The sequence below is a fragment of the Tasmannia lanceolata genome, unplaced genomic scaffold (assembly GCF_043159265.1).
Source record: "Tasmannia lanceolata isolate RefF3 unplaced genomic scaffold, GAP_Taslan_0.1 ptg000006l, whole genome shotgun sequence".
NCBI classification, from domain to species: Eukaryota; Viridiplantae; Streptophyta; class Magnoliopsida; order Canellales; family Winteraceae; genus Tasmannia; species Tasmannia lanceolata.
In genome coordinates, this window is record NW_027518683.1 from 19,473,416 (window position 1) to 19,501,048 (window position 27,633).

Genomic DNA, 27,633 nt, shown 5'->3' on the forward strand with positions numbered 1-27,633 from the left:
TTATGTCTCTTCCTCTCTTTCGCTTCCGTAAGAAAGTCATCTTCCTCTCTCTTCTCCTTTCTTCTCGTCCTTTCTCTTCTCTATCTCTCTTCTTCGACCCTACATAAATAAATAATAATCACAGAATCGGAAATCACTTTCTGTGATTACGTTTTCTAGGCCATCATTTCTCCTTTTTTTTGTTTGCTAGGGTTTTGCAGATACTGATAGAATGGATTGGGGAAACGTAACAGCCGAAGATCTGATCGACGCCCTTAGAGAGGTGGATTGGTCTTCTCCTCCTCGTCCTCTCACCGAATTCTTCTCCAGATTCACGATCCCAAGATCCTCCTCTAAATGGAATAGCCGCCTCAAATGCAATCTCTACTAGTAAGTTTTTTATTTTTTTTATTTATAGCTTTGGTTGACGATTCGAAACCCTAATTCTCAGGTTTTAATGGTTGATCTTCTCTGTTTCTTTTTGGTTCGTTTTAGGTTTTTGAAAAAAATTGTAGCATTTGTGTGAGATGGTCATTTTCTAGTTTTGTTTGACGATTAGAAACCCTAATTCTCTCGTTTTAATTGTTGATCTTCTCTGTCTTTTTTGGTTCGTTTTAGGTTTTTGAAAAAAATTGTAGCATTTGTGTGAGATGGTCATTTTCTAGTTTTGTTTGACGATTAGAAACCCTAATTCTCTCGTTTTAATTGTTGATCTTCTCTGTCTTTTTTGGTTCGTTTTAGGTTTTTGAAAAAAATTGTAGCATTTGTGTGAGATGGTCATTTTCTAGTTTTGTTTGACGATTAGAAACCCTAATTCTCTCGTTTTAATTGTTGATCTTCTCTGTCTTTTTTGGTTCGTTTTAGGTTTTTGAAAAAAATTGTAGCATTTGTGTGAGATGGTCATTTTCTAGTTTTGTTTGACGATTAGAAACCCTAATTCTCTCGTTTTAATTGTTGATCTTCTCTGTCTTTTTTGGGTTCGTTTTAGGTTTTTGAAAAAAATTGTAGCATTTGTGTGAGATGGTCATTTTCTAGGTTTTTTGACGATTAGAAACCCTAATTCTCGCGTTTTAATTGTTGATCTTTTTTTTTTTTTTTTTTTTTGTTTTGGGTTCGTTTTAGTTTTTTGAAAAGAATTTTAAGCATTTGTGTGAGATGGTCATTTTCTAGGTTTGTTTGACGATTAGAAACCCTCATTGGCACGTTTTAGTTGTTGATCTTCGCCTTTTTTTGGGGCTTGTTTTAGGTTTTTTGAAAAGAATTTTAAGCATTTGTGTGAGATGGTCATTTTCTAGGTTTGTTTGATGATTAGAAACCCTAATTCTCACGTTTTAATCCTTTATCTTTTCTCTCTTTTTGGTTCGTTTTAGGGTTTTCGAAAAGAATTGTAGCATCTGTGTGAAATTTTGATGAGTTTTGTTGGATTTTCCCTTCTCGATTTCGTCTAGATTGGTTTCACTTGTCCTATCTTTTTGTTTGTTGGGGTTTTAATTTCCATATGTTGATTTTAATTTCTCTGCTTCGTTGTGTGTTTGCAGCTATCGGACGAATTATTTCATCATGATTGTCTTTATTCTCGGTAAGTGCTCAAAGAGGCTGTTGTTTCTTCTTCCTCTCTCTCTCTCTCTCTCTGGTTCCTTCCGTTTTGTTTAGCAAATGTTATCTAGATGGATTGGGAATCTCACTTTTTTGTTGGGTTTTCTGTACTGTAGGAATGGTATTTCTTCGGAAGCCACTTGCTATTGTGGCTGCTCTTCTAACAGCTCTGAGTATTGCTTTCCTCAACGATAGGTAAACCGTCTTATCCTTTATAGATGGGTCTCTTTGTGAAATTATTTTTGACTGAAGAAACCATAGGGATGTGTTGTATTGTTAGTTGAATTAGTCCCTAATGCATCGGACAAAGTTATATCTTCTCTGGTCTATATATTATAATTGGATGCTTCTTATTAAAAAGGAAATGTTCAGTTCAAATCAAATTTTGTGTCAATTTGAGTTATTTATCATTTTATGATCCATGTAGACAAACCCAACTAGTGTCAGGATTCGACTTAGTCAATTTGAACGGAGTAGATCCTTTCTCCTTCTTCATGAAATTTTTCTAAAGGATTCATTAGCCGACCCCAACGAGTTTGGGACAAAGGCTTAGTTGAGTTGAGTTGAGTATCATTTTATGATCCTCCGAGAAGAAGCATTATCAGTCAACATTGGTTAATGAGAATTAATGGATGATGATATTGATTATTTCTGAAAGAAACTGTTTCTTTTGAAATCGAGTATCAAAATGTAACTAGTTGTCTACGATATGCCCCACATTGAAAAATCAGAATGAAAAAATCCAACAGTTTCTCAATTTTGCATTATTTAATTTCCTTTCTATACTTTTGTATGTCACATTAATGCCTGAGAGCGAGAGTAACTGGGAAAGGAAATGGGGGCAAGGCCGTATCGTTTCTACTGGTGGGCACGAGGTGATAGAGTGAAGAGTTGGATTGAAGCGATTGTGGTTATTGGAACTATCGGTGGAGATAGTTTTGTGGTTTCTGCAGACCTCATATTAAAGATGATGGAAGAGACAAACAGTAGTGGAAGGAAGGAAGCCAGAAATGTATTGATTGTGGCTACATGAACTTCAGGTGGAGAAGGTTTCGCGGAAGGTGCAGACCCCATATGGAAGAGGAGTATAAACGAGATGAAGGAAGCAAAGAAGATATGCCATAGACAGAGTGGGGGTTTGAAGGCTTCACTATCAACCGAAGTAAGAAGAGGCGGAACATGGTTCGTGGGGGTATTATGAATGATAGGAGGCAAAAGGGTCAAGAATGGAGATGTAGCTCCTTCAATATTTGAAGTTTTGAACTTCAAATGGAGAAGGTTCTATAGCAAAGATTTTCCATAAAAAAAAAGAGTATGATAGACAGATAGAGCAATCACCCTTTAGGAAATGTCCCACAGAGAAGAAAGGGAATACATGAAGAGGGAAGGGTAGATGAAAGGGGAAGCAAAACGAACCCAAGATTACATCTGGTTACCTCTGGAGATGGAGATCATCACCCTACTTTTTCTCATGTGACGACCAACCGAATAAAGTGGCCTAGTAGGAGCAAGCGTTTGATTGGGAAAAGGAAGGAGGAGGTCAGGAGGGAAAGAATCATTATGATGATAAGAGCCAATGGGTTACTAGAGATTAAAGAGTATGATGAAGATCTATACTCTTTAGTACAAAAGGGAGGCAATGAATGCTCTCTAACAAAAGGAGGGAGGTGGTTATGGGTTATTCTGGGGCCTGATAAGATGGGGTTAAAATTTTTAGGATATGAAGGAAGAAGATTGGGCGAAATTAAAAAAAAAAATAAAAATAAAAATCCACTACATGCGTGGGGGATAGAAACTTTTACGCCATTGGGACACCTCCTAAGGGATGTGATGGAAGTTGATTGCAAAACGGAGGAGGAAGGTTCGAAAGGGTGAAGGTAAGAATCAACAAAGACCAAGAGGTAACGTGGTTCCTAGAGTTGGTGGTTGAGGATATGTTCTTTGAAGTAGAAGTGGAGATGGGAAAAGTGAAGAAAATAGTTGAAGGTGATGGACGGCGTCGCAAGACAGTGATAACCACCGTCGTCGAGAGAATTACAGAAGTTAAGGATCGACTTAAATTTTTCGAAAGAAGCGGCCGTGACGGGAGACTCGGTGGTCACGTCGAGAAGAACTCCTAGTGGTAGGAGGGGGAAGCGAGCAGCAATATCCAGTGGGTGATGAAAATCCTTTCATGGAATGTTAATGGCCTGAATCATCAGGAGAAGCGACGTCACGTGAAGGCGTTGGTTCGAAAGATAAAACCAGATCTAATTTGCTTACAAGAAACTAAAATGGAGGTTGTAAATAGAAGTGTCGTGCTAGGCTTCGGAGTACAAGAGGGCTGGGATTTTTCTTTTGTGGGCTCTTCTGGCGCCTCGGGTGGGATTCTAGTAACATGGAATGAAAATGTCTGGCGACTCCAGGATGTATGGAGGGGTAGGTTCTCTCTGTCGGTGGTTTTAAAAAAGGAGGATAATTCAATGTGGTTGTTCTCAGGGGTTTATGGTCCGGTGCGTAGAGTTGAAAAAGTCAATTTTGGGGGGAATTGGAAAAGGTCAGGGAGTTTTGGTCCATTCCTTGGTGTATTGGGGGGGACTTCAATGAGGTGAAAGAAGTGGGTGAAAGATTGGGTTGTGAGAGGTCTACTGTCAATATAAAAGCTTTTGTTGAGTTCATTGCAAAATTTGAGCTTATTGATATATCTATGTTGGGAGCCTTTTTTACTTGGTCCAGGGGTCCCCGAAAAAGTAGGCTGGATCGATTCCTTGTCAGTGCTGAGTGGCTGGCTTTGGTCCCTGAGAGTTTTTCTCGAGCATTAGTGCATTCGGTCTCAGATCACTGCCCTCTTCTTCTTGACCCTCGTCTAGAGTCTTGGGGTTATCCTCCCTTCAGGTTTGAAATGGCTTGGCTTCAATTCCCAAACATGGAGGATCTGTTGGGAAATTGGTGGTCTTCGTGTCATGTGGAGGGTCCGGCAGATGTGGTGATTGGAAAAAAACTTAGATTTGTTAAGCAAAATCTGAAAGTTTGGTCTAATAATCAAAATCATCTGAACCAAGCTAGGAAGTTTTGGTTGGAAAACCGTCTTAAAGAACTGTCAGCTCTGGAGGAATGTGGACTTAGTTCTGAGGTCGAATGGGAAGAGTTGGGAAAAGTCAAGGAGGAACACAAAGGGCTGCTGCTGCGGGAAGAAATTTCTTGGAGACAAAAATCTAGAGTGAAATGGCTGAAGGAAGGCGATAAAAATTCGGCTTACTTCCATGCGATGGCCAGCGCTAGAAGAAGATCGAATAAAATTGAGTCTATATCAGTCAATGGAATTATGTTGAATTCTAAGGAAGAGGTTTCCTCGGCTATTGTTGATTTTTATACCAATTTATATGCTTCAGAAGGAAGTTTATGTCCTATTCCTGAGGGAGTGGATTTCTCCAGCTTAAACCTGGCCGAAAGTGCAAGTTTGGAACGGCCGTTTGCGGAAGAGGAGGTGGGGAAAGGGCTGTTTGCGCTTCCCAAAGACAAAGCTCCAGGTCCGGATGGTTTTTGCTTAGCTTTTTTCCAATCTTGTTGGCCGGTTGTCAAAGGTGATATCCTTCGGTTCTTCAAGGAGTTCTTTGATGGAATGAGTCTTGATAAAAGTACAGGGGCCACCTTTATCACCTTGATCCCCAAAGTAAAAGGGGCATCCAGGGTGTCTGAATTTCGGCCAATCAGTCTGGTTGGATGCTTGTACAAGGTGTTGGCCAAGGTGTTAGCAGACAGGCTTAAAGTAGTACTCCCATTACTAATTCCAGATAGTCAGAGTACTTTTGTGAGTAGGAGACAAATATTGGACTGTTCTTTAATTGCGAATGAAGTCATTGAATCATATTCCAGAAGTGGATCCGGGGGAGTATTATGCAAGCTCGATATGGAGAAGGCCTATGACAGAGTGGACTGGGAGTGTTTGGACTATCTTCTCGGGAGGATGGGTTTCGGCAACCGCTGGAGGGGGTGGATGAAGCAATGCATTTCATCGGCATGGTTTTCGATTCTGGTAAATGGATCGCCAAAAGGTTTCTTTCAGTCATCCAGAGGGTTAAGGCAAGGTGATCCACTTTCTCCCTTTCTGTTTGTAATTATAGTAGAGACCCTTAACCGGTTGATGGTAAGAGGAAGCAGTAGGGGGCTGTTGCAGGGCTTTAGCATCGGTCGAAACAAAGTTGAAGTGTCGCTTTTGCAATTTGCTGACGATACCCTTTTGTTCTGTACCTCTGATAGGGTCAAGATTTTAAATCTGAAGGCTGTGCTAAGATGCTATGAGTTGATCACCGGTCAACCATCAAATTTTCAGAAATCCAGTTTGTTTGCTATAAATACTCCTTTAGCAGAAGCTATCGATTTTGCAGATGTGATGGGATGCAGGCTGGAGTCTTTACCGTCATCGTATCTTGGGCTCCCTTTGGGAGTTGGAAATCCGAGAAAAGAGCTATGGAATCCTATTGTAGAGAGAATCAAAAGAAGGTTGGAAACATGGAAGAGAAAACTTCTGTCGAAAGGTGGAAGGTTGGTGTTAGTCAAGGCAGTTTTGGCTAACATTCCGGTATATTACCTATCCCTATTTACCTGCCCGGTGAGTGTCATCTTGAAAATTGAAAGGATTCAAAGAAGATTCTTGTGGGGTGGGTCAAATTCGAAAGGCGGAATTCCTTTAGTAAAGTGGGAAAAGGTTTGTGTTCCTTTAAAAAATGGAGGGCTGGGGATAAGGAGGTTGAAAACTTTCAATCGTGCTCTTTTGGGAAAATGGTTATGGCGTTTTGGTGTAGAACAATCCTCGCTATGGGTCAAAGTTATAGGGAGCAAGTATGGGTTCTTACAAGGTAATTGGTGTTCGGATGATAAGTATGGTAAAAAAGGAGGATCAATTTGGCGCAATATTTTGAGACTCAAGCAAAATTTTGAGGCGGGCATTCGGTTTAAAGTCTACATAGGAGATCGTATCAAATTTTGGTTGGACCCTTGGTGTGCCGCTGAAACTTTGGCGGTGCTTTTTCCGGGGCTGTTTTCAGTGGCCTCGGTCAAAGAAGTGACGGTTTCTGATTGCTTCCAGAGAATTCACAATCAGGTGGTTTGGACTCCTTGCTTCCGACGGAACTTTTTTGACCGAGAATTACCGGAAATCTCTCACCTGCTTACTTTTATTGAGGGGTGTTATATAAAAAGGAGTGGGGTGGACAAACGGATCTGGAGTTGGACTGCTTCTGGAATTTTTTCAGTGAAATCCTTTTATCATCATCTTCTACCTGGGACTGGATCCCCTAGCTGTGCTGGTATTTGGAAGTTTCTGGGCCCCCCATCGGTCTCCTTTTTCAGTTGGGCAGTGTGCAATGGGAGGATTCAGACCATTGATTTTCTTAGAAAACGGGGCTTGTGCCTGGTGGATCATTGTTCGCTCTGTATGGAGGATGGGGAATCGATTGATCACCTTTTTATTTACTGTAAGTTTTCAAGGGCGATTTGGGCCCTCATTCTGGTTAGATTTGGCATTTGTTGGGTTTTCCCCAAGTCGCTCGCAGATTTATTTTTGAGTTGGGATCTTGTGCCCTGGAGGAAAAAAGGTAAGGTGCTCTGTAGGTTATGTTTGATAGCATTGTGGTGGGTAATTTGGAAGGAACGAAACTCGAGAGTATTCGAAGGGGTGGCAAAGTCAGCTTATTGGTTATATACTAAAATTATAGCGTTAGTTATTTTCTGGGTCCAAATTATCCCTTTGTTTAAGTTTGTCTCAGCCTTCGATCTTTGGGAGGGGTGGCACATTGTGTGCTTTGAAGGTCTGCAAAGAGAGAAGCCAAGCCTAAAGTGGGAAGCCCCTCCTGATGGTCATATTAAATTGAATTTTGATGGGTCCTGTCTTGGAAATCCGGGTCCAGCGGGGGTCGGAGGCCTTTGTAGGGACTCCCGAGGGGTAGTGTCGTGGGCTTTCGCAGGACCAATTGGAATATCTGATTTGACTGAAGCGGAAGTAAGGGCAGCATATCAGGGGATTAAGAGTCTCAGTTTGGATTCTTATGATAGGACAATTGTGGAAGGAGACTCTTCAAATGTCATCGGTTGGTTATCGGGGCAAGTGGTTCCTCCGTGGCGATTTTTAAACTACTTTGAGGAAATTCACGATCTTATTGAGGAATCCTCCATTGTTTGTAAGCATGTTCGTCGCAAAGCAAATGGGGAAGCGGACTCCCTCGCTCAATCTGGAGTTTTTAAGGAAGGGTTGGAGTGGTTCGATTTCCTTCCTCCGTGAGAAGTGTGCGATTTGTTGATGCATTTTTGCTGTTTTGTTTTATTATTTCTTGAATCTCTGTTTATCTCGTGTGGTCCATCTCGGCCCCTTTTAATATATTATCATTTAAAAAAAAAAAAAAAAAAACCACCGTCGTCGAGAGGTTGAAGACGACCCTTGGGCCCACAAGAAGAGGAGTTGACGTGCAGGGCAAAGACAATCAAGTGATGGACCACCTCATTAATGGTGATTTTAGTGGAAGACAAGCAAGATGGGCTCGGTCAGAAGAGATAAGGGATGCTAGGTAGTCGTCAAATCAAGGTGGTAACCAAGGAAGAGTGGACTTGCAAGGGTTTGACAAAAGATAGACAGTCGTCGGTCGAGTGGGAAAAAACATGTGATGATGTCGGGCACAACCATGATTTTAAATTTCCACCGAAATTGATATGAAACGACTGAAATGTTTCTGTTTCTATCCCCACAGAAACTACTGAAATGCACAAACCAAAATCTCAACTGTAATATCGGTATACTATATTAGTATGTATTACATAATTTTATTTACACGAATTGTATGCAAAATGTGGTGTATGTATTATGTATAAATATTTATATGAATTGCATGTGAAATTTGGTATGTACTAAATTATCAAACATGTGCGAAAGTGCATGTTAGTAGGTGTTCGGTATTTTTAAACAATTATGGATGATTTTCTTGCTTATGTGATAGTTTTTTGAGTATGTATTTGTGCGTATTCTAGCATTTCCTGAAGTTTTATCTTTATATTCTATCATTTGCACACATTTCAATATGTTTTCCCGATTTTAAGATTTCCACCGAAATTTCCTATCGAAACCGCAACACTTCCATTTCTGTGGCGATCGAAAACGAAACAAAAATCAAAATTAAAAACCTGTGGCACAACTAACAAGGGAGTAAATTTGAACAGCGTTGGATTTACCGTCAGCTGGTAACTAGTTGCCAAGGAAGACATTGTTGGGTGAAATTTTTGAAATGAAAAAGATAGGTGGATTACTGCATTGCTTCCCAGAAATTGGGGAAGCGCATTTCTGAAACGTGCGTGAAGCACGTTTCCTCAGTTTGGTGAGCGTGTTTCCGAACTGCGGGAATCATGTTTCCCCAATTTGCTTTGTTTTTTTGCTCTTGTATGATTCTGTGCCTCTTGTTTGATTCTTGCTCAAAATATCTGAACTTTGGAAGACACTAAAGCCATGTTTGGCAACCATTCTTAGAATGGGTTTTTGCTATTTTCTACTTAAAAGATCTGAAAAAATAAAAAAAATGCTGTTCGGTATACCCGAGAAAAAATGAGTTTGTTTATTATTGGGCTTTTAAACTGCGATTCTCTGTAGCGACAATTTATCCCTTTGAAAAATCTACTTAATGAGTTTTTCGAGGTGAAGTCTCTCCCTCCTCGCCTCACCTCTCCTTCCAACCCTCCTACCTACTGACTGCATAAGACTCTGAACGATTCAAAAATAGGTGTCATCTCCCTCCCTCCCTCTTTCTCTCTCTCCCCCTCTCTCTATTCGATTTGAATCAGAGGGAAGCAGAGATTTGAAAGGGGGAGGATTGATCAGAGATGATGTATTTCTTGGAGAAGAAAGCAGGAGAACCCTAAAAAGTAAGGGAAATTTGGGGCTCGATTGATCGGAGATGATATGCAATCCCTTACCAGTTCTTCTCAATCCCTCTCTCACTCTCCTCTTCCTCGCCAACACGAGGACAGCAATATAGTGCTTAACAGAAATTCCTCAACCAACCTGAACAATCTCTGTGGATCTTTCCGGCTTATTCGATCCTGCTGTTACTCCATTCCCCTCGCCCCCACCCTAAAAAAATCCAGAATCATTTTGTTTTGCCACGCCCGAACGTCATTCCGCCACAAAAAATAAAAAAAATGATTCTTACACCTAAGTTTGCCGAACGGGATTTTATTGCCAGAAGTAACCAAAATAATGTATTCTGATTCTTCATCATAGAATGAGAATAAGGAGAATGGTTGTCGAACGCAGCCTAAGTTTTCCAAGTGATGAGAAAGGGGTAGAAATAGTGGGAGAATGAGAGAGTTAAGAGGGCAGGAGTGAGGAGATGATGCTAATTAGCTGAAAATAGGTAGACAAAAAACTATATTCAAAATTGATTTTTTTATTTTCCCTATTTTCGGCTATCTGCCCCCCCTCTCCTCAGTCCTCGCTCACGCCTTCTCAATTCTCTCCCTCTCCCATCCTCCTTGCCCTTCTCCCAAGACTGGATAAACTAATATTTTATGGAAATTTTTTTATGTCTGCCAAACATGGTCTAACTGTATTCTTGGATTTGCATGTAATTTATGATTGGTGGATTCAAATTGCTTATGTTGGCTGGAAACTGGAATTTTCTTGTTTTTAAATTTTGTCATTTTTTCTAATTATTTCACTCTTCGCATTGATTCAATTATTTCACTATTCCCCGTCGCTTCCTCTCATGTTTCCCCATCGCTTCCCTTCAAGCTTCTCTGGCGCTTCCCACCTTCCCGAGGGCCTTTGCTTCCCACATTGGCCACTATGTTCAAAAGGTGCTGGATGAAGACAGAGAAAGCGAAGAAATAGGAAAAGAGACAGCGATGGACACCGACAACTCCTACTCACACTTGCCCAACTCGACGTAAGGTAACTCACCCAAATCCGATTCTCCGATTCTCTTAGTCCATTACCTCAAGGCTGCAATATTAAGAAATGTAGACATACTGATTAGAAGTAGCAAAGTGGGCATAAAGTGAGGAAGGCGATAAGAAAATGGTGGATGGTTGGTTTACAAAGAGAGACAATGAGGTAATTGAGGGGAAATTCTTTGATGAGGAGAAGGACGACCACGGACAAGACCTGACCTCAAGCACGAATTACTCAGTTGAGGATTTAATGAAGTCTTTAAAATTGGAAGGAAGATAGGTGTTGAGATTGAAGAGAGTAAAAGCTCTGGAAACGATCAATAAATGAGAGAGGCATGATAAGGCGTGGGAAAGGAAAGCTAAGTCAAAATCTAAGTTAGCAAGGGAGGTGAAGAGGCTTTGTTCATCTGTGAACTATGATACGAAAGGTTGTAGGAAACCGGGGGAGGAATGGGGGGATGGAGCAAATGTGGTTTAATGATGAACATAATTAGGTGGAATATTACCATTAAAAAAAAAAATTAACTGGAATATAAAGGGTATGGGGGCTGAAAAAAGTAAGAATGTGATTATGGAAATAATAGGCTGCTGAAAATGTTTACATGATGAACACAATTAGTTGGAATATAAGCGGGCCGGGGGATGAATACAAGAAGAATGTGATTTGGGAAATAGTAGGCTGCAATGGTATCTTGATGATTAAGGAAACAGAGATGGAAGATGTAAATAGGAGAGTAGTTTGTCAGTTATGGGGAAATGGAAATGTTAAATAGGCTTTTAAGAAATAAGAATAAGTTTGAAGGGATACTCATAATTTGAGATAATGAAATTTACAGATTAGACGATCGCAAGGTAAAAAATTACATTGTATCAGTTAAAATCTCTTTTAGAGGTATCGGCTTCAAATGGACAGTGCCAGTGGCCTATGGACCTAATAATACTAGGCTGAGGAAGGATTAATGAGGAGATGATCGAGGTGGGGAGTTGGACTGCTGGGTTGTGGTGCATAGGCGGGGATTTCAATACCATCACATTCACCAATGAGAAAATAGGAAGAAGGAAAGATACTACAGGCATGAGAAAATTTAGTGAGGTTATAAACATGTTGAATCTAGTTGATTTGCCATTGGATAGGTTGAATTATACTTGGACAAATAGAAGTCGTGAAAGTATAATGGCTTGATTCAAAGGGTTGTGAGAGGACCCATTTAAGATCATGTACGTCCGAGTCTATTCTGGCATGATGAAAGAACGGAAGCTCCCACCCTTTTAGATTCGGTAATGTGTAGCCAAGAGTTCTGAGGTTTGTGGAGAAACTAAAGTCTTCCTAGGAAGAGGCAAAGATAAAAGGTTGGGAAGATTTCAGGTTCACCAAAAAACTACAGATTGTAAATAAAAGAAAAATTAAGGAATGGAGGATAAACAACTTCGGTTCTATTGATGCAAGGAAGGTAGATATTGTAAGGCGGGTGGAAATATTTGATAAGGAGTCAAAAGAGGTAAGACGAAATGTTGAATATGAAACCCAAAGAGAATTTGTGCCAAGAATATGCTTCTCCTATGGGAAGAGATGGAGGCAAGGTCTAAAGACTTATGGCTCCAGAATTTAAGAGGAAATTATCTGCAACAAGTAGGAGAGAGAGTGTCCAAAAATTGAAGGAATTGTCTTCAGACAAATGTCAAGAGAATCTAAAGTCTAGTTGGAGGCTAAATTTGAGGAAGCAGAGGCAAGACCAGCAGTGTGTGCCTTGGCCCCGAGGGTGGGTGGGGTGGTGGTGTGATAAAGCCCTGAGCCCATATGGTTTTACACTTTCTTTTTACTAGAGGATGTAAGGAGACCTTTTGAAAGCTAGATGAGTTTTACGAGAGGTACACTCTCAATTCGAGCATATGGGCTACATTTATCACCTGTGTTGCACGGATACTTAGGCCACCCCCCCCCCCCCCCCCCTCTCCACACCCACCCACCACCACCACGCACTGCCGAATCCGTGTCGACACGTTTTGACACCCGAATTGGACATGGTTTTGTATGGGACACATCTAGATTCTTTTTTTTAGCCTTGTCCCGCACGAATCCTGTTTCTCAGCCGAATCTGACATTGTTATCTAACTATTAACATGCGAGTCCTATATATTTTCACTTTAAATACATTTTCTGCTTAACTTTTTTTTAAAAAAATTAAAAGCACAGCCCGTACTTAATAAAAACCCTAGCGCCACCACCCTTGAAAATCGACCCTCTTCCCACTTCTTTGAATCTCTTAATAAAACTCCTAACGTCTCAACCCTCCACCCTCAAATTTTCCATGAATACAGACACACACATGCACACACACACACACACACACACGCGCGCGCGCGCACACACACACACTCACATATATTAATTTAATTTAATTTATTTAATAAAAATTACGGAATCCACGAATCCTACTTTTTTGGGTTTGCGAATTTGACACCTCGAATCCGTGCCGGATCCCAACACACTAATCTGAATCCATGCAACACACTTTATCATGTTGACTCCTAAAATGGAGGTACAAAGAGAGGTAAAGGGCTGTAGACCAATCAGTTTAGCGGGGAATGTTTATAAGATGATTGCAAAAATCTTAGCACGCAGATTTAGGAAGATAATGGTGAAGATCATATATCTATTCGAAGGAGCATGTGGAAGGCTGGCAGATCTTATATGGAGTTTTAGTAGTCAGTGGTTAAAGCTGTAGACCAATCAGTTTAGTGGGTAATGTTTATAAGATAATTGCAAAAACCTTAGCACGAAGATTTAGGAAGGTAACGGTGGAGGTCATATCTCTATTCCAAGGAGCGTGTGGCACGCAGGCAGATCTTAGATGGAGTTGTAGTAGTCAATGAGTGCCTAGAGACGTGGAAGAAAGAAAAATACATAGAATTTCATAGGACGGGGTTCCAAAGTAGTAGCGATCGAAGGAATTGTTGGCCCCTCACGTTTAATGGTATGAATCGTTGTAGAATGGATCGTGGTGTAGTCTTATTGGCACATACAACGGTGGGGTGAAGTTGTAACAAGGTAGCCGTAGGGGAACCTGTGGCTGGATTGAATCCTTCGCGATGGAAATGGCCTCTTCCATGGACCTATTGAAGGAGTAGTACACAAAACTGACGTGGAAAAGGCCTATGATCACCTCAATTGGGAGTTAGTTGATTATGTTCGATGGAAGATGGGTTTGGAGAAAAGTGGAGAGGATGAATGAGAGCTCTATCCTCAATCATTATCAACACGTCGCCTAAAGTCTTTTGCCCTAGTCCGAGAGGGTTACAACCGGGATATCCACTTTCTCCGTTCATTTTTCACAATTGTTGGAGAAGCTCCCGATAGAATGATTTCTTTGACAGATGCTAGGGGTGTGATTGTGGGGGTTAGAATCAGAAATGTTGGATCAGTTGGTCATCTACAATTCACAGATGATACGCTCATCTTTGTAAGTGCATCACTTGTGCATGTGATGTAAGGAAGCTAAAAGTCATCCCCGGCGCGCGGGGGTGGGGGGGGGGGGGGGTTGGGGGCGCTCAAGCTACAATAAGACTGAAAATTAATTTGCATAAAAGTGTGGTGGTAGGGAGTAATGTGGAAGAAAGGAAAATGGAGCAGTTGGGAGGAGATTTTGGATGTTATGTTGGAGATTTTGGATGCATGGTTGGAAACTATCTGATGTCTTACTTAGGATTCCCTTTTGGCATTCCACGGGGGCTCTATGGTCTCCGGTCATAGAAAGAGTGGAGAAAAATCATTCGGGGTGGGAAAAAAACCTACTCTCTCTAGATGGCCACATCATTCTCATTAAGCAAGCACTCAAATGTCAAATCTTTTGATTTACTACATATTTGTATTTAAGATGCCTCTTGGTGTAGCAAAGAAAATAGAAAATTCAAAGGAACTTTTCATGGAAATGAAAAGAAAAGGGAAGAGGCTACTAGCATTTACTCAATTTGGAAGAGGTCCAAAAAAGAAGAAGGGTGGAGGTTTGGTGATGGGAAATCTAATCAATAAGAATAAAGTAGTATTTGGAAAGTGGCATTGGAGGTTTGGAGAGGATAATGAAGCTCTTAAGTGAAAGTCATAGTGGGAGCGTGCACACAATATGCAAGGTTTTAAATTTTGAATTTAATCCTCCTAGAGGTTCTATTTGAGTAGGAGAATATTCTGGAAGAGTCCCAATCGAAAGTAAACACTCCAGAGGCAGTTTAGGTGCCTTTTTACCACATTGTACCCTGTTTTACCCGGTTCAGCTTGTTAGAGTGTCAAATGACTAGTTTTACTGCCTATCTACGTAAGAGTTTGTCGATCGACCAGTTCTACCACTTATCGAAGTAAAACCCCGTCGAAATTTTTTTTTTCTACCAAATAATCAGTTTTACTACTGAACAACGAAAAGCCCTGTCAAAGGGCATAAAACCCTGTGAAAATGTCAATTTCACCCGTAATAAGCCAGATTTTGTTTTAAGCTCGGCCTTTTTGCAATTGTATGAAACCACACCCGAGTGGGATTTACATCATTTAAAAAGGTTTGATGGTATTTTTAAATGATGGATTTCTTCTTCTTTTTTATGACAAAATGATGGGATATCTTTTGCTTCAACTTATATGTTAAGTAAAACATCCTTTATCTCTCAAGTTATTTTCCATATTTTTGAAAACAGGCAGAGTTTTGAAAATGATAAAACTGCTTCGGAACATTCAAGAGAGAAAAACTAATTATAATTGGAACACACAACCTGGGGGTGCTTAATGTCATGTTAAACATGATCATAGTGTGCTGTCTACACCTGTGTTATTTTATTTTTTTTGGTTTTGTTTGAATTACTGCCCTTTCTTCCTGTGTCAACTGTCTTTATCCTTGCACAGACTAATATCTTGTAATAATGTTTCTTCAATATTATCATATAATTGTACAGATGTGTTGACCTTTCGTTCTTTTTATAGGTTTTCCATGTCCGACGTATTGTCTGTCTATGGTACATAAATTGTCATTGGTAAACATAAAAATATAATAGGAACACACTTTCTCTTTCCGTTTCCTGCATGTCACAATTTTATGATGCTTTCCTATTTTATTTTTTTTGAAATGGTTGCTTTCCTATTTTTCTTTTCATCAGTATTGGTAGTACCGAGCTTTAACCTTTCTTTCTCTCTACCTTCTTTTTGTTGTTGCTTGAGTCTGAGTGACTTAAATCTATAAATCTACTTTCTAGCAGCCATTGGTTGTTTTGGCATTAAATATCATTTCTGAGTATTTGAGTTACAGCTTTGCAGTTGCTTTTAACTCCAGAATGTGTTTTATCTTTGTTGTTGCTTGAGACTGAGTGACTTAATTCTGTAAGTCTACTTTCTAGCAGCCATTGGTTGTTTTTGCATTATATATCATTTCTGAGTATTTGTTACAGCTTTGCAGTTGCTTTTAACGAGAAGATAACACGGACTGTAAGACAGTTTTCTCCACATTTAGCTGCGAAGATGCGTGCCCCTATAACGTAAGAGCTCTTACCTCTCCTTGTATTGTGTTTGTCCAGCACTTATCATTGTTGCACTGTTGTATTATTAGCAGAAGTTGATCAGAGTGTCATTACTTGCAGGCCTGTTATTCGTGGGCGTCCATCGGTGAAACGAGCAATTTATATATGTGGGCAGCCTCGCTGGATGTTTGTCTTGATATTCTCAGCAGGTATCAGGAGTTCTTTGAAGATGCTGTTTTCATAATCGAAATTAGGTTAAAGTTTCAATATATCTGGGCAGAAAAATGTAGATTGGTCATTAGTGTCTGATATCGGTTTTTTCTTTCTTTTTATAGCCAGTTGTATCCTGTGGTTCACCTCTTGTAATCTCCTCACCGTCCTATGGGCATTTGTCATTGGTCTTCTAGGTAAATACCATACCCATCTTATTTTGCAGTTCTGCTGACCTTTTTTGAGCTAATTATTCTACTACTTGTTCTCCTTGACTATTGTGATGTGTTCATGTGTATGCAGCTACTATTCTTCATGCGAGCTTTAGAACACCTAACCTGAAAGCTCGTCTGAACACATTCCGTGAGGAGTTCCGTGCAGTGTGGCGCAATTATAGTGAGCTGTGATGTAGTCATATATTCCTGTCGAGTTTATAGGATGTAAGTAGATGTAGATCGTCTCATTATCTTTTTTTTTGTTTAGAAACTTTTGTTTCACTTTTTCGATAAATGTTCGTTTTCTTTATCTAGTGTTCATCTTGTATTGATTACATAAGATGCTCTCTCGTTTTGTTTTAGGAAGTCAATTTTTATATTAGTTTCTTATAATTGATGTATTATAAAATGTTGATTCTAAACTTTGCTTTGCCAATTGAGTTGTTGATGCCCATTCTAAAGAACAAATTTATGAAACAATGTAGGTTCCCTGGATATCTATGACCTGTATTTGTTCACATACTCAGTGCCATTTTGCCAAGGTTTGATAAGATGGTGCTCGTGTTAACTGTGAACTTGAGGAAGTCACTACCCGGTGGTGCCTATGATTTGAAAGGAATTTCAGGAAAATAGACTCCACTACTCAGGGATGTGTTCTTTTATTTGTTCACAGTTTCTACCAAGGTTTGAGAACCAGGATGGTTCTTGAGTCAGTTGTGGACTTCAGCTTCTTGAGTCAGTTGTGGACTTCTGCGAGTCAATTACTGGTCAGTGATGCCTACAAAATTAATCTCGAAAAGAAATAATAAAAATGTAACAAAAGCTTTAGTAAGCTTCTAACGGATTTAGTAAACGAGCTGTGCTATCAATTTCCTGGTCAAAGAATTTCCTTCTAAACCTGATTTTCCGTTAAGCTCGCCCCTCCCATTGAAAACACTATTAACGGATGCCTCCTTATCTAAAGCCCCTGCAAATCAATCAAGGAAAGCCGAAGCCAGCACTAACCCCTCACACCATTTTTCATGCCATAATTTTATCATGTACCCTTTATAAACGTGGACCTGATGCCCTCGTCAAACATCTGCTTTATCTTCAGAATATCCCTCCACACTGCCAAGTGCCAACCCATCACTCCAATATCGGTCATCTGAAAACCACCACCTATGAGGATGGTAACCGTACTTCCTCTCAATAACCCTAGTCCACAGGTAAGACTGCTCTTCTCCATAGCCATTTCCGTGATAGGGCATTGTTTTTTTTTAATGATAATAGGGCATTGTTCATCTTTATAGATAAGAGTATGGGAAGCCCAATGAACCTTTTTTTAAAGCATCTTGGTCTTAGAAAACGGTTCCCAATCAACACCTAGTGTATAAATTGGGCTTCCCATCAACACCTAGGAAAACTTGCCGGAAATTTATAAACTAGGTGTTGATTGGGAACCTCGTTCTGCTTTATCTTCAGGAACCTTATATATATATATATATATATATATATATATATATATATATATATATATATATATGAGAAAACGGTTCCTACACATATGTGTAGAGAGTTCTCTACACACTTGCTTAAAATACAGTGGGGGCCCACATTGTTTGGGTGACCCAAGCCATCCATTTTAAAGGCCCTCACATAGATAGGGTGTCTACAAAAAATCAGATCCATAGGATCATCCCAACCCTACGATTTGTGGAGGTAAAATGGATGTCTTTACACCTTCACAAATTAGTCCATTTTTTGCCTCCATAGTTCGAATGGTTAGGATGATCCTATGGATCAGATTTTTTATGGACACCCTATCTATGTGAGGGCCTTAAAAATGAATGGTTTGGATCACCCAAATAATGTGGCCCCCACTGTATTTTAAGCTAGTGTGTAGATAACTTATCTACACATATGTGTAGGAACCGTTTTATCTATATATATATATATATATATATATATATATATATAATTAAACAAACTAATAACTATTAGAATTAATCAACTATAATCTAAAACTAATATGACATACTCAAATAATAACACATTCATCAATTTAATCTACTTCTCTTCCGTCCCCAATATACAATGAGAAGACCATTTATGATACAATGAACATAGTATTGAAACAAGAGTTTGTTTCGGGTTTAGGTTTATGAGGGGATATAGCAGCAAGTATTAGTTAAAGAAAACCTAAAAGAAGAGTTTATAATAAAAGAAGACTTAATAAATTTTTTTTTTTGAATGGTAGCAATTCATTAAAAGAAGGGAAGACCTAGACAGTCAAGCCCAAAGAACAAGAGCGAAAAAGAGAGAAAAAAAATACAATGGAAAAATACAATTACGGAGGGAGGAAATCAAACAACTCCAAACTAAGCCTATCCACCCCATCTCGAGCTAATCTATCTGCCTATTGGTTTGTTTATCTTCTAATATGATTGAAAACTAAGGCAAAATCACCTATCCGATCCTCTATTTCATCAAACAAGGATGCAAACCTCCAAGGCGGTACTCGCACACCTCTTAGCCATCTAATTACATTCATTGAGTCACCTTCCACAATTAACGAGCTCAAAATTTCACTTGGAATATACTTAATGCCTTGATGAGCAACTTTTACTTCCCCCTCACTAGAATCCGCCGTCCCAATGGGACCAGAGAAAGACCATAACACCTCACCCAAAGAATTCCTCATTACTCCACCAATCCCCGACGGACCTGGATTGCCCAAGCTAGAACCATCAAAGTTTAGCTTGAACATACCTGCCGGAGGAGCCTCCCAGTTTTGATCTGTGATGGGCCGCGACTCATTACTATTGCATATTATCCTCCATCTCTCCCATAAGTCATGAGCCGATACGAATAAAAACATAGGGGTAGTTCTCACCCAAGATATGACCATGGCTATTGCTTGAATGTATAGTTTGGATTCGCCCTCTGACGGCTGCCCAACCAAAGAAGCTCACCCTTGGTGGAGCCTGGATTTTCCACACTTTTGCTCCAGTGGGGGAAACAGAGAGAGGCAAAAGCTGATAATAGAAAGATTTTACAGAGAAAATACCAGACGAATCCCAGATCCATATCCTTTTGTCCCCACCCTATCGCTTAATATAGCAGCCTTCCAAAATTTCCATAAATTTAGCAACATAATCCAATTCTCTATCAAAGAAGTGCCTTCTGAACCTTGGAAACCATCTTAACTCGTTTCCCATCTCTTTCAAAACAGTCCTTCACAAAAGCATTCTTTTGACTAGCCACTTCAAAGAAGGAAGGGAACAGAACATTCAAAGGGACATGAGAGTACCAAGCATCACCCCAGAAGCTAATACGATCTCCAGAATACACTCTGAATCTCGTACCCAAATTGAACCGAAATCTGATTTTGAGTATGTCACGCCAAACTGTAACTCTTTTTTTGCCAAAAATGTTATCAGATTCCCAAAGACCCGATTTTATACCTTATTTACTTTTACTGACTTTAGTCCATAATTGTGAATGTTCTTTGCCAAATCTCCATCACCATTTTCCCAAGAGAGCCATGTTAGTCTCCTTGACTCTTCTAATTCCCAGCCCACCACTTTTTAGAGGCCTGCAAACAGTCTCCCACTTTACTAGCGAAATACCTTTCTTCTCGTCGGACCCCCCCCCCCCCCCCCTCTCCTAAAAATCTATCCGTTGATGACGCTCATGGGGCATTTGAAAATAGATAACTGATAAATAAGGATGTTTGCCAAGACTGCCTTGATGAGAGTTAATCTGCCACCTTTAGAAACTAACTTCCTCTTCCATGGATCTGACCTTTTTTCAATTCTTTCCACAATGGGTTCCAATGAGAGCTTGCTAGGTCGTCCCTTCCCAAGAGGTAGGCCAAGGTAGGTGGTTGGAAGATGATCCAATTTACAACCCATATTGCCGGCAAGATTCATCGCCACTTGATGGTCAATGTTTATTGTAAAAAATCTGGATTTTGAGAAGTTTGTTCTTTGGCCTGAGATCAACTCATAACATCTTAAAGTTGCCCTTAAATTTAGGATTTGCAGTGCTTGAGGAGTGCCAAATAACAAGGTGTCATCCGCAAATTGAAGGTGCGATACCTCTGATTCAGATTGGCCGATCTTGAACCCCCCTATCAAACCCTCTCTTCTCCCTTTATCTATCAGCCGGCTTAGAGTTTCTACAACGATAACAAAGAGAAAAGGAGATAGTGGATCTCCTTGACGAAGCCTTCTTGATGATTTGAAGAAACCTTTTGGGGAGCCATTTATGATAACAGAGAACCCTGCTGAAGATAAACCGCTCCAAATCCTGCCCCTCCATCTATCTCCAAAGCCCATTCTCCCAAACATATAGTCAAGGCAATATAACCTTGTCTTACGTTTTCTCCATGTCTAATTTGTAAATCACCCCGCCCATGCTAGTTTTGTATGCCTAGTCCACTAATTCATTGGCTATCAAGGAGCAATCCAAGATTTGTCTCTAGCAAACAAAAGCACTTTGATTTTCTAATATAATGGCTGGGAGAACATGCTTAAGTCTTTCGGCTAACATTTTTGCAAGAATCTTATATAAGCACCCTACAAGGCTGATAGGGCGAAATTGTGAAACTTTTGATGCGCCATTGACCTTTGAAATGAGGGCTATAAAAGTAGCTCCTCTACTGCGGTCTAGATCCATCCCCTCAAAAAATTCATGAATTTTTTTTATAATGTCCCCTTTAACATACTCCCAACAGCTTTGGAAAAAAGCAAGACAAAAACCATCGGGGCCCTATCCCTAGCCATAGAGAAGACCCTTTTTTCGATTTCCTTTTCTTCAAATGGCTTTTCCAGAGCATCACTATCCCTTTCCTCCAAGATACTGAACTCCACATCAGCAGGCTCAGGGTGGAAACATCTCTCAGATGAATAAAGAGAAACATAGAAACCAACTATCTCGCGGATGATGTGGTCTTTGCAAGTGGATAAAGCTCCATCCACTTCTAAAGACTCAATTCGGTTCCTTCTTCTTCTAGCACTAGCAATGACATGAAAATAAGCTGTATTCTTATCGCCCTCTTTCAACCATCTTGCCCTCGACTTTTGCCGCCAAGAAATTTCTTCTTGTAGTAATTGTCTTTTGTGTTCTTCCTTTAGTCTTACCCATTTCCTCCCTTTCCTCATCCCCCGCCGAATTATTTTCCTCTGAAGAAGTTATATTTTCAACTCTGGTTTCCAACCATATTTTCCTCATTACACAATTTCGCTCTGTCCTCATTCCATTCTTCCAGCTGTTACTTAATAAACTGAAGTTTTTCCCCGATTACTACATCCACTGGACCTTCAACTTTATTGGAGACCCACCACCCTCTCATCTTCTCTTCCATCTTCGGGATTTCCAACCAAGCAGTCTCAAATTTAAAAGGTGAGGGACCCCATAATTCCAGTCTTGGATAAAGGAGAATCGGGCAACGATCTGACACAGAATGGGTAAGAGCTTTCTATTAGACGTCAAGTACCGAGGCTAGCCAGTGCGGGCAGATAAGAAATCTATCTAGCCTGCTGCGGCTAGAACCCCTATACCAAGTGAACGAGGATCCAGATAGAGCCAAATCCACCAATTCATTGGTGGCAATGAAATCTGAAAAATCGATGATACCCTTGGAAATCCTGTTGCATCCTAGCCTTTCTTCAATAGATCTAACTTCATTGAAATCTCCTCCAATACACCATGGAAAATTCCACATTTGATTGACCGCCATCAGTTCGGCCCAAAATAGGCTCTTTTTCGCTCTACGAACTGGCCCATACACTCTTGTGAAGGTTCTCCAAGATTTATTACCATTACTCCGAGTGACAACTGGCAATGAAAATCTGCCTTGCCAGGATTGTTGCATTTCCCATTTTGAACACAATATTCAATAATAAAACCGAATGTCACGCTTGACACAATACAAAAACGTGTCCGCACGCCCACATTTAGTCTAACACTTCTAGCAATACCTTTATAAGTGTCCAAAGGAGTGTCGACACGTGTGGACACGGGTGTCATGTCGGATACGGAAGGACACATGTGTCGGCAATAAATTCAAAGTGTCTGCTAAATCATAGTTGCCCGGTGTTGCTGGAATTAAAAGGCTTCGACTGGAAACGAAACCCTTTAAAATGGACCTGCCTTTATATGAGATTCTAGGTTTCGACAAGAAGGTTAAAGATTGGTGGAATGAAAGTATGGAGTCAGTGTGGAAAGGCTTTGTTTTATACAGGATGCTAAAGCTCTATAATAAAAGATCAAGGCTTGGCAGAAAGAATATGAGAAAGAGGAGATTTAGAGAAGAGGTGATTCAAAAAGCTATCATTTTCAAAAAAAGAAGAAGAAAGAAAGAAAAGAGGTGATTCTTCTAGCAATAGTCCCTTGACATGAAGGGGCTGGTAAATTATGGGAGGAGGAAAGGCAAGAGAAGATGGCACTAGAGCTTCCAAAGGCGACCCTCTCGAGTTTCCGGCTCTTTCCTAGATTGAAGTAGCCTTTCGTCGCCAGATGCCCCTATTAGTCAGGGAGGCATCCTTTCCTTGTTTGTTGGGTTGGTTCACGCGCGCGCAAACGAGCACCGGCCGCAACAGCAGGGAACTATGACCAATAGAGTCAGACACTTAGCTACATCCGCACGCTATGATTTGGCCGACACTTTGAATTTACTTCTGACACACGTGTCCTACCGTGTCTAACACGACACGCGGGTCCACCCGTGTCGATACTCCTTTGGACACTTTTAAATGTACTGCTATAAGTGTTGGACTTAATGTGGGTTTGTGGACACGTTTTTGTGTCGTTTCAAGTGTGACATTCTGTTTTATTACTCCATATCGCATTTACGTCTTTTATTATTAACTATTCTTTGATTATAAACTCTTTTCTAGCTTTTCTTTAAATAATATTTGTTGTTGTATCATATATATCATTTCTATTTTAGCCATGTCCCTGTTTCTAAATTTTGGACGTTTGCCGTGTCCGACACTTTGTGTCCGTGTCCACAAATCATAGCATTAAAGGCAGAACACAAGGAAATATTGGGAAGGGAGGAAATTAGGTGGAGATTAAAATCCTTGCTATTTCGCTGGGTATGTTTGGTTGCACAAACGCTCATCATTCATTGGAATTTTAAATGCCAATGAATGCCGATTCCTTGTCTGGTTGCCAGCATTGCATTGAAGTTCCATTTGACTCTCCAACATGTTCCAGACATCATTATTGCTTTTTTGCACATGTGGCACCCATGTGGCACTAATGTCCCCTCTACTCACCTTCCAACCAAATTCTACCAAAATGTTTAATTTTTGGTAGAAGAATAGTGGAAAAGGCCTTGTCTTTTCTCTCCCCTTCTCTCTCTCTCCTCACTGTCCCTCTCTCTTCACTATTTTTTTTTGTAATAACACTCCTACTTTTTCCACTACTCTCCGAGAGAACTGCTGTGCAACCAAACACTACGTACCACTATTCTTCTAGACAAATCAAATACTTGTGTCCTCCCATTTGACTTCTTATTCTACTACTCTCAGGGCCACCCCCGCACAACCAAACATAGCCTAATAGAGGGAGATGAGTACTCAAAATTTTTCCATCAGATGGCTAATGCTATTAGGATAAATGCTTTTAATTTTTTTGATGAAGAAATAAACGCTATTAATTGCCTGGTAGAAGGGGAGTAATTGATAGAGGACAGGGAGTCAATCAAAAGTATCATTGTAGTATTGTACAATACTCCTCAAAGCTATACGGTAAGGAGTATAAGTGAATGTCAAAGTTGGAAGTTCTAATATTCTACGAGATCACTCCAAACCAAAAGAGGGGATTGGAGAGGGATTTCTCAGAGGAGGAAGTAAGAGACGCTCTCTTGTATATCAACAAAGATAAAGCACGTGGTCTAGATGGTTTCTCTATGGCTTTTTGCCAGAATATTGCTAGGTTATAAAGGAGGAGGTCATGGCGAGTTTCATAAGTGGAGCAGGTTGAGCAAGGAGTCAAATACTACCTTTATCACTCATACCAAGAAAGAAGGGGCAACAGAGCTAAAGGACATTAAGCTAATAAGCCTACTGCATGGTCTTTACAAGGTAGATATTGGCCAAATCTCATCCTCATCTGAATATAGTCCATAAAGTTCTAGTCCATGTGATCATCCACCACCTCCAAATCTATCTTGCCAATGAGTCCTTTCTCTCCCATTTTTCTCCTGATATCTATGACTTCATTGGCAATAAGGGTGTCATCCAATATCTGTCGACCTTTCACTAATGCCCCTTTAATTACTACGAGTCAATGCCCATCAGTATTTCTTTTACTCTTCTAGGTAAGGGATTTGCTAGAATCTTGTAAACACAGTCAACCGAGCTGGTCGGCCTAAAATCTTTAAGTTTCGTCACTCCTTTCTTTTGAACGAGGGTGATGAACGTGATATTCATTATTTTTCCCAGCTTGCCTCTCCTACGAAACTCAGAAACGCATGCCATGAGATCCTTCTTAGTCACCTCCCAATAACTTTGATAGAACGACATAGAAAAACCATCCGGCCTAGGAGCTTTATCTTTCTTCTTGCCAAAGATTGTGTTTCTGATTTCTTCCTCCTAGTAGTCTCTTTCTAGCCTCTGAACTTAGGCCTCCAATTATGTTCCTTCGTATACTGCTTTGAAAAGTAGTGCACTAATGGGTTCTTGATGCTATCTCTATCTTCTATTACCTCATCCCCTTCCACTAGACTGTTCATCTCGTATTAGTCCTTGCATTCGTCATTCAATGGAAGAACGTAAAGAGTTCTTGTCTCTCCCTCTTTTAGCCAAATGCACACCATTTTTTTAGTCCAACCGACCTCCACCCGTGGTTCATTTACACTGAAATTGGCTATACACTAGATCTCAATCAGCCCTCTCATGTTTATGAATTATGATCCCTAGTACTGCTCCATTATTGGACATGAAATCTAGCGTGCGCACTTTCACATGACCAAAAAATGATGAGATTCGGCTGGCTATTCTCATTATTAGTTTCTTGTCTTTCCGTTTTTGTGCAGGGGGTGACTACTGTCATCAAGCCAATGTGTTCTTCCTTCTGCTGGTCTGAGCTGTGTTGTGTCCTATAAGCTAAGGACCCTTTAATCAAAAGGCTGCTACTCTGTACAGAGACTCTGCTGTAAATTGTTTAACAGTTACTCTAATTGCTGTAAGACTTTGTGGTCAAGTATCCCATTTGTGAAGCATTTTGCAGTGAGCTAAAACCCTTCAATTATCAGGCCGGCTGCCTCGGACGAACTACTTCATCTTCCTTTGCTCACTGTCAAGAGGTATTCTTCAATCCCTGGAAGTTATTTTACTCAGCCATCAATCCATGACTACATCTTGTAATAAGATCATATCCACTGGGTGTCGACAGTTACTTTCTCTTTGAGCAAACAATGCGACTCAACTTTCAAATACTAGTAATGTGATTTTATATGTTGTGTGCGCGTGAGGTCTATTTTTGTAAGAAATTGCACTGGGGCCCACTTCATAGGTTGATCCAAACCGTTAATTTGATGAGCCACAACGTAAATAGGCTGTACTCCGTGAATCATCTCCATAGGGATGATCCTAACTGTCTGATTTATAAAGGTTTCTGTAGTGTGCAGTCCTCTACAGAAAGTACAGTGGGGCCCACACTTTCGAGGATGATCCAAACAGTTCATTTGATGAACCACAATGTAAATAGGCTGTAATCCGTAAATCGTCTCCATGATCTCAACTTTCTGATCTATAAAGGTTTCTATAATGTGTAGTCCTCTACAGATTGGATGGATATGATCATCATGTGGAGATGATTTACAGGGTACGGTCTATTCACGGTTGGGATCATCCTATGAAGTGGGCCCCTCTGTACTTTCTGAAAGGCATTGGATAATAATGCTGAACTCTACATCCTAAGGCAGTGGTAGGGGTGGAACTGGTTTGGGTCCAACCCAAAAACCTGGACCGAACTAGCCTATTTGGTTTGGTTCTGAAAATGTGGTTCGTTTCTGGAACCAAGATTTTGGAAGTGTTGGTTTTCGGTTCTGGGTTTGGGGTCCGTCATGCAAGTGATGACAGCCACGTCATATGGGATTTGCTAGCCTCCTTCGTGCTCCATCCTTTGCAAGTGGTGACAGCCATGTTAGATGAATTAAATGAATAGAGCAACAGTCAAAATATGCTGCTGTCATCACTTGCAAAGGATGGAGCACGAAGGTGCTTCTGCGAAGGAGGCTAGCAATTCCCATACCAAATTTTAGATTTTCGAACCTAAGCAAATATGGGCCATTGGATGGAGCGAGGCTGGAAGGGAGTGTTAAAACTAAAGTCTTTTTTTATTTTCATTAGAAATAAGAGAACAAGGGGGCTGAATTTTGAAGAAAGAGGGGCTGAAAAAAAAAAAAAAGTTGGGTAAACTTGGAACCAAACCAAACCAAACCAACCCGATAGGGATCGGTTCTGGTTTAATTCGAGTTCGGTTCTGGTTTAATTCGAGTCCAGGTTTCCATGATTTGGTTCTGGTTCCCAATATTGGTAACTGATAGGGATTAGTTCGGTTCTAGGTTTACCCTAGAACCGAACCAGCCCGAGCCATATCCACCCCTAGGCAGAGCGCAAAGTTGATCCAATAACCAAAAGCACTCTTTAACACTTGTTGCAATAGGGAGGCCAGCCAATGCTCCCGAAAGCAAATGAATGGGTCAAATACATTTGAAGATTTTTTAACTGTATCAGAACATCTCTGCTTGTTTTGAAACCCTAGGAGGTATTTCAACCAGACACCATTCCCCCATATGATCATATCTTCTGTCTTCTACCAAAAGCTTTTATACCGAGTAACAAAGTTAGCAATGCGGAAGCTTAGGTATGAGAGGTAAGGTTAAGGTAGGATAAGGGTAAGGTATTGAAAGAATTAGAGGGAAATCAGAAGGAAAATGGGCTGTTGAAAGGGTTGGAAAGTGGCGTTGAAAGGGATGAGAAGGGCAGTTGAAAATGTTGAAATGGCACCTAAAAGGTTATGAAACTAATGAAAATCCTTCTTGAAATTAAAATGGGTGTGCAGGGAATCATGAGGGTGAGTTATTGAGGTTTAATTAAGGTGGAATGGTTGAAGGTGGCTAGTGGTTAGGAAAATGGGCATTGGCTGATCGGTTGAAGGAAATAAGGGGTTTGCAAATTGTGGAAGGTTATGGAGGTTAAGGGGAAGGCAATGGTTATTGGCTAACACC

At 40.3% G+C, this 27,633-nt stretch overlaps 1 protein-coding gene across 2 annotated transcripts; it reads left to right on the plus strand.

The window, feature by feature from the left end:
* Positions 1-25,866, plus strand: LOC143880025 (PRA1 family protein A1-like). Of its 2 annotated transcripts, none has more exons than XM_077382785.1 (8): positions 1-369; positions 1,518-1,558; positions 1,692-1,770; positions 15,910-15,996; positions 16,099-16,187; positions 16,314-16,385; positions 16,492-16,628; positions 25,409-25,866. In XM_077382785.1, exons 1-7 carry the CDS (start codon positions 212-214, stop codon positions 16,593-16,595), a joined length of 630 nt encoding a protein of 209 aa, XP_077238900.1. In that variant the 5' UTR covers positions 1-211; the 3' UTR covers positions 16,596-16,628; positions 25,409-25,866. The 2 variants fall into 2 exon arrangements, with proteins under 2 accessions (XP_077238900.1, XP_077238899.1); XM_077382784.1 differs by having other exon boundaries at positions 2-369; positions 25,435-25,866.
* The last annotated feature ends 1,767 nt before the right edge of the window (positions 25,867-27,633 follow it).